General features: G+C 40.8%; 1 protein-coding gene across 5 annotated transcripts in view; it reads right to left on the bottom strand.

Moving 5' to 3' along the window:
* Window positions 1–9912: 9912 nt before the first annotated feature.
* Window positions 9913–11954, bottom strand: part of Golga3 (golgin A3) — an 83491-nt gene continuing 81449 nt past the window's right edge. For all 5 annotated transcript variants that reach the window (XM_045156170.1, XM_045156172.1, XM_045156169.1 and 2 more), the window contains 2 exons: window positions 11640–11803; window positions 9913–10705 (listed from right to left, as the gene is read on the bottom strand). In XM_045156170.1, the coding sequence (XP_045012105.1) occupies window positions 10537–10705; window positions 11640–11803 (333 nt within the window). In that variant the 3' untranslated portion in view covers window positions 9913–10536. The remainder of the gene's footprint in view (window positions 10706–11639; window positions 11804–11954) is intronic.

Below are 11954 nucleotides of genomic sequence, written 5' to 3'. Positions count from 1 at the left end.
AATCAATGAAACAAAGAGTTGGTTCTTTGAAAGGATAAACAAGATTGATAAACCCTTAGCAAATCTGACCAAAAGAAAGAGAGAAGAGACACAAATTAATAAAATTAGAAATGAAAACGGCACCATCCCAACAGATATCAGAGAAATTCAAAAAAATCATAGGGACATACTACAAAAGCATATACTCCACTAGGTATGAAACTCTGAAAGAAATGGATGATTTCCTTGATTGATATGACCTACCCAAATTAAATCAAGATGAGATTAATAATCACTTAAATAGACCTGTAACAAGTATGGAGATCCAAGCAGTTATCAAAAATCTCCCAACTAAAAAAAAGTCCAGGTCCAGATGGATTCACTGATGAATTTTACTAGACCTTCAGGATAGAACTAACACCATTGCTTCTAGAGCTTTTTCATAAAATAGAAAAAGAAGGAATCCTACCAAACTCCTTCTATGAATCCAGCATCACCCTGATATCAAACCAGGCAAAGATAGAAAAAAAAAAAAAGAAAAAAAAAGAAAATTACCCACCAATCTCCTTCATGAACATAAATGCAAAAATTCTCAACAAAATATTGGCAAACAGAATACAAGAATATATCAGAAAGATCATTCATCAAACAAATGCTTTATCCCAGAGATGCAAGGATGGTTCAACATATGCAAATTGATAAATATAATACATTATATAAATGGATTGAAGAACAAAAATCACACGATCATCTCATTAGATGCAGGAAAAGCATTTGACAAAATCCAACATCCCTTTATGATAAAAGTCCTACAGACACTGGGAATAGAAACATATCTTAAGATAATAAAGGCTATTTATGACAAGCCTACAGCCAACATATTACTAAATGGGGGAAAACTGAAAGCTTTTCCACTAAAATCAGGAAAAAGACAAGGGTGTCCACTGTCCCCACTCTTATTATTTTTTTTTAAATATTTTTAAAATTATTTATTTATTTATTTGAGAGCGACAGACACAGAGAGAAAGACAGATAGAGGGAGAGAGAGAATGGGCGCGCCAGGGCTTCCAGCCTCTGCAAACAAATTCCAGATGCGTGCGCCCCCTTGTGCATCTAGCTAACGTGGGACCTGGGGAACCGGGCCTTGAACCGGGGTCCTTAGGCATCACAGGCAAGTGCTTAACCGCTACGCCATCTCTCCAGCCCCCCACTCTTATTTAATATAGTAATGGAAGTCTTAGCCATAGCAATAAGGCAAGAGATGCACATAAGAGGGATACAAATTGGAAAGGAAGAGATCAAGTTATCATTATTTGCAGATGACATGATTCTATACATAAAGGTACCCTAAAGACTCTACCAGCAAACTGTTAGAGCTGATGAGCACCTATAGCCATGTAGCCAGATACAAAATAAACACATAGAAATCAGTAGCCTTTTTATATGCTAACAACAAACACACAGAGGATGAAATCAGAGAATCACTCCCATTCACAATTGCATTAAAAAAATAATAATAAAGTACCTTGGAATAAACCTAACAAAGGAAGTGAAGGATCTCTACAATGAAAACTTTTTAAAACACTCAAGCAAGAAATTGCAGAAGACACGAGGAAGTGGAAAAACATCCCTTGTTCTGGGATCGGAAGAATCAATATTGTGAAAATGGCAATCTTACCAAAAGCAATCTACACATTTAATGCAATCCCCATCAAAATTACAATGGCATTCTTCATGGAAATAGAAAAAACATTCCAAAAATTCATTTGGAATCACAAAAAAAAATCTCGAATATCTAAAAATACTGAGCAACAAAAATGAGGCTGGTGGTATCACCATACCTGATTTTAATCTATACTACAGAGCCATAGTAACAAAAACAGCGTGGTACTGGCACAAAAGCAAACAAGTAGATCAGTGGAACAGAATAGAGGACCCAGATGTAAGTCAAGGTAGCTATAGCCACCTGATATTCGATAAAAATGCCAAAAATACTCATTGGAGAAAAGACATCCTCTTCAGCAAATGGTGCTGGGAAAACTGGATATGTGTCTGTAGAAGGATGAAAATAGGTTCTTCTCTGTCTCCATGCACAAGAATTAAGTCCAAACGGATTAAAGACCATCAGACCTGAAACTGCTAGAGGAAAAAGTAGGGGAAACCCTTCAACATATTGGTCTTGGTAAAGACTTCCTAAATATAACCACAATTGCTCTGGCAATAAAACCACAGATTATCCGCTGGGACCTCATGAAATTACAAAGATTTTGTATGGCAAAGGACACTATGAATAAAACAGAGATAACCTACAGAATGGGAAAAAGTCTTTGCCAGCTATACATCTGATAGAGGATTAATATGTAGAATATACAAAGAACTCAAAAAAAATTAAATAATAAGAAATCAAACAAGCCAATTAAAAAATGGGCTATGGAACTAAATAGAGAATTCTGAAGAGAAGAAATATATTTAGTATATCAAAATCTAAAAAAAAGTTCTACATCCCTAGTAGTGATGTGACAGAGGAGCTGTCCAGCACTGAAATCTCTTATCGCACCTTCCAAGGCTCAGCGTCTAGTGCAGAAGAGGTGGCGGAAAGAATGTAAGAACCAAAGGAAGGGTAGGACTCCTTACCACATGGTCCTCCAGACACAAATGGCCTGGATATCTATGACCTCACAGTGCCTGACACTACCTACACAAGACCATCATAATAGGAGGAAAAGATCATGACATCAAAATAAAAGAGAGACTGATTGAGAGGGGAAGGGAGGGGATATGGAGAGTGGAGTTTCAAAGGAGAAAGTGGGGGGAGGGAGGGAATTATCACAGGATACTGTTTACAATTATGGACTATCAATTTAAAAAATAAAAATTATAAAAAATTAATGATTTCTCGAGCATACTTGTGTTCATAAAAAATCAACATGCTTTTTAAAGTTACAACGTTACTTGTGATGTTAGTTTTCCCTGAATATCCCCAACCTGAGGACTTCCTTCGTGAAGAAGAAATTTTTATAGAAATGAGAAACTCAAAAATCACTTCATTTTTGTTTTTTGAGGCAGGGTATCACTATAGCTCAGGCTGACCTGGAATTCACTCTGTATTATCAGGGTGGCCTTGAATTCATGGCAATCCTCCTACCACTGCCTCCTGAGTGCTGGGATTAAAGGCGTGCACCACCACGCCTGGCTAAAATCACTGATTTGTTTGTTTGTCTGGGTAGGGTCTCAGTCTGGTCCAGGCTGACCTGGAATTCACTATGTAGTCTCAGGGTGGTCTTGAACTCATGGCAATCCTCCTACCTGTGCCTCCCAAGTGCTGGGATTAAAGGCGTGCGCCACCACGCCTGGCCCAAATCACTGATTTTTGAGACTCTGTGAAACATCTACCCAAACACCCTATCAGAACCCGAGACCACTAAAGAGTTAGGTTTTCCTGGAGCTTTGAGTCACTGAGTGTGTCAAGATATAGTGCCGGGTATCTCACACCAGTTCACACTCATTGGGTTTCATTGAATGTTCTATGACTTTTCCTATTCAAATATGCTGGCCCCTTTTACTCCCATAATCTTTACATGTGATGATTTTATACACAGACAGAAACACACACACATATATTTTCCTGAGGTAGGGTCTCACTCTAGCTCAGGCTGACCTAGAATTCACTATATAGTCTCAGGCTGGCCTCGAACTCATGGCAATCCTCTTATTTGTGCTTCCTGAGTGCTGTGATTAAAGGTGTGTGCCACCACGCCTGGCAAGGAAATATTTTTTATTGACAACTTCCATAATTACAAACAATAAACCATGTAAACTATCCCCTGCCCCACTTCACCCTTCACAAACCCACACCATCATATCCTCTCCTCCTCTCAATCAGTTTCTCTTTTATTGTGATGCCATCATCTTTTCTTCCTATTGTGAGGGTCTTGTGTAAGCAGTACCAGGAACTGTCATGGATATCCAGGACATTTTGTGTCTGGAATATTGCACTGTAAACAGTTCTACCCTTCCTTTGGCTTTTACATTCTTTCTGTCACCTTAAGGAAATATTTCTAAACATCAAATATCCTTGTGGTCAATGCCACTTTTGTTGTTTTGTTTTTTGAGGTTCTGGTTCTAGTCCAGGCTGATCTAGAATTCACTATGTAATCTCAGGGTGGCTTTGAACTCAGTGATCCTCCTACCTCTGCCCCCTGAAGGCATGTGCTACCATTACTACTTTTCCCATGTTAGTCAACTTAGTAAATAATATATTACAAGAGAAGACAAACAGCTTAAAAATGCCATACCATTTTTTTCACAAAATAGACAAAGTAGTGACAGAGAACTATTATATACATTCTAATACTCAGAACTTCATTTTTTTAAAAAAAATTTTCAAGGCACGGTTTCACTCTAGCTCAGACTGACCTGGAATTCACTGTGTATTCTCAGGATGGCCTTGAATTCATGGCACTCCTAGTTCTGCCTCCTGAATGCTGGGATTAAAGGCATGTGACACCATGCCTGGCTGAGAACTTCATTTTTTTCCTAAATTTTATTACCTGCTTTAATTTGTGAATGTAGGAAGTTAAAAAAAAAGTTTATTTATTTGCAAGCAGAGAGAGAGATAGAAGAATGGGCATGCCAGAGCCTCTATCCACTGCAAACGAAGTCCAGATGCATATGCCCCTTGTGCATCTGGTTACATGGGTCCTGGCAAATTGAACCTGGGTCTTTTGGCTTCACAGGCAACTGCCTTAACCACTAAGTCATATCTCTATAGCTCCAGAACTTCATTTTTCAGATCACAAGGTTGTTAGGAGACCACCTAAGCTTTCTTTCTTTCATTCTTTTTTTTTTTTCAGATCACAAGGTTGTTAGGAGACCACCTAAGCTTTCTTTCTTTCATTCTTTTTTTTTTTTTTTTTTTTTTTTTTTTTAGGTATGGTCTCGCTCTAGCCCAGGCTGATGTGGAATTCACTATGTAGTCTCAGGGTGGCCTCAAACTCATGATCCTCTTATCTGCCTCCCAAGTACTGAGATTAAAGGCGTGTGCCACCATGCCTAGCTCTAACTTCTAACAATAAATGTTATTTTATTTTATGATTTTTTATTTACTTATTTGGGGTGGGGGGCAGAAAGAGAGAGAGAATGGGTGTACCAGAGTTCCTAGCCACTGCAAGCAAACTCCAGATGCATGTGCCACCTTGTGCATCTAGTTTATGTGGATCCTGGGGAATTGAACATGGGTCCTTTGGCTTTTTAGGTCACTGCCCTAACTAATAAACTATTTCTCCAGCCCAGATTTTTTTTTTTTTTCTGAGGTAGGGTCTCACTCTAGTTCATGCTGACCTGGAATTTACTATGTAGTCTCAGGGTGGCCTTGAACTCACAGTAATTCTCCTACCTCTGCCTATGTATTGCTGGGATTAAAGGCATGTGCCACCATGCCCGGCATTTTTTTTTTTTTTTTTTGTGTCAGGGTTTCATGTAGTGCAGCCTGCCTTCCCCCTTGATACATAGCTGGGGTTGTCCATGAACTCCTGATCCTCCTGCTTCTACCTCCCAAGTGTTAGAATTATAGACATTAGCCACCAAGCCCAACTTATTTTAGATTTTCTTAGCAAACTTGGGGAAAAGCTAAAACCCTCAACTTCCCCTGTCAATATCTGCAATATTATTATCTTAAGTGGGAAACATCTCAGTAAACCTTCACATACTTGCTTGGTGTGGTGGCCTTTGCCTTTAATCCCATCACTCGGAAGGCAGAGGTAGTAGGATTGCTATGAGTCTGAGGCCAGCCTGAGACTACATAGTGAATCCCAGGTCAGCCTATGCTGGAGTGAGAAAAACCTGGAAAAACCAAACTAAACCAAACCAAAACAATTCCACATACTTGGTGCATTAAGGCATCAATCTCTAAACCTATCTCTGGCAACTATAGCCACCTTCTTCCACATATCACCTTGGACTACAAGTGACACCAATGTCCACCAGAGGTCTAGCACATCTCTTTACACTCTCCACAGACAATGACAGTCCTTGGTGAATACTGTGGGTATGTAACTCACATATGGAACGGGACCATTTGCTCTCTTGCTTCCTTCCCCTTCCTGTGCTCTCTAAATGTCAGGTCACTGTGTAGAAACCTTGGGGTTTTTGAATGTTCTGGCAGCCCTACCATACCTAACCTGCCCCTGGCTTGGTGGCTAACCAAGGCAAATAGAATCAGAGGCCTAAAAGGTCAGTGTCATAAAATTAGAGACATTGGCAGAAAAGACTCAGAAAAAAAACCTAAAGCAAGGGACATTACCTGTGCAATAGTTTCTGGTTTTAGAAAGTATAGTAAATAGGCTGGGCGTGGTGGTGCAAGTTCAAGGTTACCCTGAAACTATGTAGTAAATTTCAGGTCAACCTGGGCTAGTGAGACCCTACCTTGAAAAAAACAAAAGTAAATAAAATACATTTCTTTCTTTAATATTTTATTTATTTTAAAATTTTTATTTATTCATTTGAAAGCGACAGAGAAAGAGGCAGAGAGAGAGAGAGAGGGAGGGAGGGAGGGAGAGAGAATGGGCGTGCCAGGGCCTCCAACCACTGCAAATGAACTCCAGATGCATGCGCCACCTTGTACATCTGGCTTATGTGGGTCCTGGGAAATTGAGCCTCGAACTAGAGTCCTTAGGCTTCACAGGCAAGCGCTTAACCACTAAGCCATCTCTCCAGCCCTTATTATTATTATTATTTTTTTTTTTGAGGTAGGATCTCGCTGTAGCCCAGGCTGGCCTCCAACTCAATCCTCATACTCTGCCTTCTGAATACTGGGATTAAAGGCAAGCACAACCATGCTCGGTCTTCATTTATTTATTTTTTGAGGTAGGGTCTCACTGTAGCTCAGGCTGACTGGAATTCACTATGTAGTCTCAGGGTTGCATCAATTTCACAGCGATTCTACTACCTCTGCCTCCCAAGTGCTGGGATTAAAGGTTTGCACTACCATACCCAGCATTTTTGTAAAAAAAAATTATGTACATAGTGTATATATAGTCATGTCAGAGGGGGGAGGACAGGGAGGTACCATCCTCTCTGCAGGGACCCTCTTCATTGGGGAATGTGGGTTGTACAATGTGGGGTTAGCCATCAGTTATGAGTAAGAGGCAATGTCTCTGTGCATAATGTCCCAACACATGGCTCTAACAATCTTTCTGCCCCCTCTTTCACAAATTTCCCTGAGCCATATTGGGTTCATCTTGTCTACTTCAGTGATGAGGTCTTGGGAGCCTCTGTGTCTCTGGATACCTGGTTTGGTAGGAGTTGAATGTTCTCTGTATGTATTTCCTTCATCCTTGTGCTGGTACCATGTTCACCATGAAAGCAGCACTCTTGGTCATTTCCCCAATTACTCTTGGTTTCAGCTGGGGCCCTGTTGAGGTGTGATGGACTGATTCTCTGTTCAGGATCTGCATCCATCTTGAAAAGAAGCAAATTCTCTAACAGAGAGTGAAGTCAACACCAGATAAATAAAATAACCATTGTTATTTTAGAGAGAATTTAATAGGTATAGGCCCTCTTATAGCCCATGATTGGTGAGAGCTTGATAATGGACAGTAGGCTCATTTTTTGGATTTTCTGACTTGTTTCCCAGCTCCAGCTGTGGGTTCCATTCCACTGAGCAGTTGGGTTAGCCAAATCGAGAGCAGTTGGTTACCCACCATGGATGTGTGCCACTATTGCACTTATGTGAGCATCACGTCAGGTTGTTTGCTGCTGAGTAGTTTAGACCACAAGTTGCTTGGATAAATTTTGGTCATTTTCCCCCAGTTGGACCTTCTGGCACTAGACGAGCTAACTGGGGACTGACTCTTCCAGATTTCAGCCAGGTCACTCCATGTTCTGTACCAACAGCATATGGTGTCTTCAGCAGTAGTGTCTTACCACTAACCTGTGGTGAGTCATCAAGTACTCTGACAGAAATCTGTCTTATTTTGGGAAGCCTTGTAGGTCTCTCTAACTGGGTCATTGTGGGTGTTAGCCATATGCTGGTACTGGGAGTTACAGGCCAGTGCCAAGGAAAAGAAGGAAGAAAAAGGTAATATAAATGAGAGAGAAGAGAGAGAAGAGGGAGAGAGCGAGCGAGCGAGAGAAAAAAGAAAAAACAGGAGAAGATTATGGTTAGTCTTCATCATGCCCTGTAATTCAGGTGTTCCCTCTAAGGACCTGATGAAAGTTCAACCATTTAGTCTTTTATGATGTAGAATTCTATGGTACCATTGCCAATTGGGTCCAGTTTTATGTCCCCCCCCCCCCCTTGCCCTTCACACCCTCCCTTATGCTCTGACCTTGAGATACTTATCATGTCAGTATCTCTTGTAGATTCACGATTATCTTTGTGATTGGGTGAGTTCACTGAGAATGATCTGTCCTAGGATTTGACCATTTTTCTTCATATTTAATTGTGACATTTTTCTTTACTTCCATGTAGAATTCCAGCATGTAGATATACCACATCTTGGTCATCCATTCATCTAATGATGGACATGTGAATTGACTGAGCAAATCTCTCTGAACTGAAGTGTGGAGCTTTTAGGATAAATGCCCACTAAGGGAATAACTGTGTCTGTTGGTAACTCTATAGTCAACCTTCTTAGGAGTCTCCATATTGCTTTCCATAGTGATTGTACCATCTAACATTCCCACCAATAGTGAATGAGGGTTCCTATTTCTTCACATCTTCACCAGCATTTGTTTCCATTTGATTTTTTAATGTTTTCTATCCTTACTGGGGCAAGGTGGAATCTCACAGTTGTTTTAATTTGCATTTCCCTGATGATTAGGGATGATGAACATTCTTTTCTTTCTCTCTCCCTCCCTCTCTCTCTTTCTTTCTGGTTTTTCGAGGTAGGGTCTCACTCTAGCTCAGGGTGACTTGGAATTCACTATGTAGTCATGTACTCTCAGGGTGGCCTCGAACTCATGACAATCCTCCTACCTCTGCCTCCCGAGTGCTGGGATTAATGGTGTGTGCCACCATGCCCGGCTGATGAACATTTTCTTAAGTGTGTGTTTGCCATTTGTATTTCTTCCTCTAAGGACTGCCTGTCCAGTTCTTAACCCCATTTTGTAAGTGGGTTGTTTGACTTTTTATTGTTTAGGTTTTTGAGTTCTTTGTAGATTCTAGAAATTAGGCCTCTGTCAGTTGCACAACCAGCAAAATTTTTCTCCCATTCTATGGGCAGTCTATTGGCTCTGCTTATTGTATGTTTGTCTGTGAGGAAACTTTTTGGGTTTTCAGAACCACCACATCTAGCACATTTCTTAAAATACAAGTTTTTTGTTTGGTTTTTGAGGTAGGGTCTTAGTGAATTCCAGGTCAGCCTGGGCTACAGCATGTAGTTTCAATGTGGCCTTGAACTCATGGCCTCCAGAGTACTGGGGTTAAAGGCATGTGCCACCATGTCAGGTTTTAAAATATAATTTTTATATTTATTTATTAGAGAGAGAGAATGATATATATGGGAGTGCCAGGGCTTTTAGCCACTGCAAATGAACTCTAGACACATGTACCACCTTAAGCTCGTGTGGGTCTTAAGGAATTGAACAACAACATTGAACTAAGGTCCTTTGGCTTTGCAGGCAAGTGTCTCACTTGCTAAGCCATCTTTCCAGCCCTAAAGTATATATATATTTTTATTTATTTATTTGAGAGTGACAGACACAGAGAGAAAGACAGATAGAGGGGGAGAGAGAGAGAGAATGGGCGCGCCAGGGCTTCCAGCCTCTGCAAACGAACTCCAGACACGTGCGCCCCCTTGTGCATCTGGCTAACGTGGGACCTGGGGAACCGAGCCTCGAACCGGGGTCCTTAGGCTTCACAGGCAAGCGCTTAACCACTAAGCCATCTCTCCAGCCCCTAAAGTATAATTTTTAACTGACAACCCCAAATCCTACATGTAACTTTTTTTTTATTTCCCAATAGCAAATTTTCAAAAGGTAATCAATGTGACAATTAGGTTCTTAAATAATATAGGCATATATGCTTTTAAAAGACTTTAAATATTTCTGTATAGATCCTATGGTGTGATAACCATTGAACAAATGAAATAAAAAGCCAAACGTGCAAATAAAACTTCATTTCTGTATGAAAGTAAAGCTCTTATTGAATAGAACAGGAAGATGAGAAATTGTACCCTGACTTAATATGGATGTTGCTTCCCAATGACCTCACTATGCAAAGTTCCCACAGAAACTGACTGTTAGCAATACCCTCATTGATTAGTGTCTAGGATTACTCATAAAATACTTGTTTCTGCAAATAACCCATCAGACATATTCAGAATTCTTCAGAGATCTAAACTAGGTTTTTAAGATTTGGTCATTTCATGGGAAAAGCTAGTTGTAGTTTCAAATGAATATTTAATTCTTGGCTCTCTGCTCTTTTACTCCTTGTTAAAAGGCAAAAGAAAAACTTAACCCTTATCAGAAAAATAGAGCACACAAATAAATAATATTGACAGAAGAATATTCCTTCAGGCAGCCACACATACTTGGTAGCAAGGATAGCAACAGTCACTAGTCCAGCCCTTCTCTGGGAGCACTAATTTGACTGTGTGGCTTTGTGTCTCCCCTGGGGTGGGAATGTTCTCCTGGGACAGCTTCCACCTGAGTCCAAGAGGATAGGGACTCATGCACAGTGATGGTGTGCTCCTCCATTTGGCGCTGCAGACTGTTCATCTCCTGCCTAGAGAAATGGGAGAAGGTAGAAGAAACTCAAGGTCACACAAGGTCCAGATAGAGCCTCCTATCTACAGCTTTCTCTAACAAGCTGGAGTGGATGTAGTGGGCAACTTCCTAGCATGAGTGCTGCCCTCAAAGATCAATAAACCTGAGCTGGAGTGATAGCTTAATGGTTAAAGCACTTGCCTGTGAAGCCAAAGGACCCAGGTTTGATTCTCCAGTACCAAGATAAGCAATGGCTAGAGGCCCTGGTACACCCATTCTGTGTCTCCTTTCTCTATCTTTCCCTGCTTGCAAATAAGTAAAGAAATAAAAAAGATCAATAAATGTACTACAAACCAGTAAAACAGATAAAGTCATAGCAGGACAGGGCTCAAGTAATTTTTCTCCATTTTGAGCAGAAGCTACCAAACTATCTAGCCCAGGCTTCTGCTTCAGAGAGGATCTGCTTCCACCAGGAATAGGAAATAGACAGAAGTCACACACATGACTTATACTCACAGGGTCACCTACTCATAAGGGTGCCTTAAGCAAGGAGGCTCAACCCATAGCTGACAGGTACATCCAAGGGCAGTATACTCAACCATTTTCACCTTACAATATGGACCCAGAGGCCCTGCCAGTGTGAATCCTCAACTTCACAAAAGCTCTAGTACCACAGAAAAGACTCCTCAAGGATGCATGTTATTTATGTTTAAAGGCTGAATGAGGGGCTAGAGAGATGGCTTTATGATTAAGGCACTTGCCTGTGAAGCCTAACAACTGGGGTTCAGTTCCCCAGTACCCACGTAAAGCTGGATGCACAAAGTGGCACATGCATTTGAAATTTATTTGCAGAGGCTAGAGGCCCTGGTGTGCTCATTCTCTGTGCTTGTAAATAAATAAATAAGTAAATAAATAAATACTGAATGAAATGGAGCAAAGAACATAAATCATACTTTAGTTGCTGCAAACAGCTGTTCAGGTTCTTGAGGGGCTCCTTGCTCACAGCAGGCGGGGGCCTCAGCAGCTCCTCTAGAAGTGAGGCTGGGACGGGGCAATCAGGGATCTTGATGGGTGTTGCAGGGCTAGAGGAGCAGGACTCACTCTTTAGCTCCTTTTTCTGTTTGTAAAAGCACATTATTAGCACATTACAACTCAGAAAGATAGCCCTCTACATGATAAGGCACCAGGAAGGTGGTTGCTTGGTCTGTCAGCACAGCCTAATGGTACTCAGCTAGTCCAACAGCTTTATTTATTTTTCTTTTCTTTAT

Source organism: Jaculus jaculus, chromosome 8, assembly GCF_020740685.1.
Source record: "Jaculus jaculus isolate mJacJac1 chromosome 8, mJacJac1.mat.Y.cur, whole genome shotgun sequence".
Classification (NCBI taxonomy): Eukaryota; Metazoa; Chordata; class Mammalia; order Rodentia; family Dipodidae; genus Jaculus; species Jaculus jaculus.
Note: the sequence above shows the minus strand (reverse complement) of the source record. Positions and strands in the feature narration are given on the sequence as shown.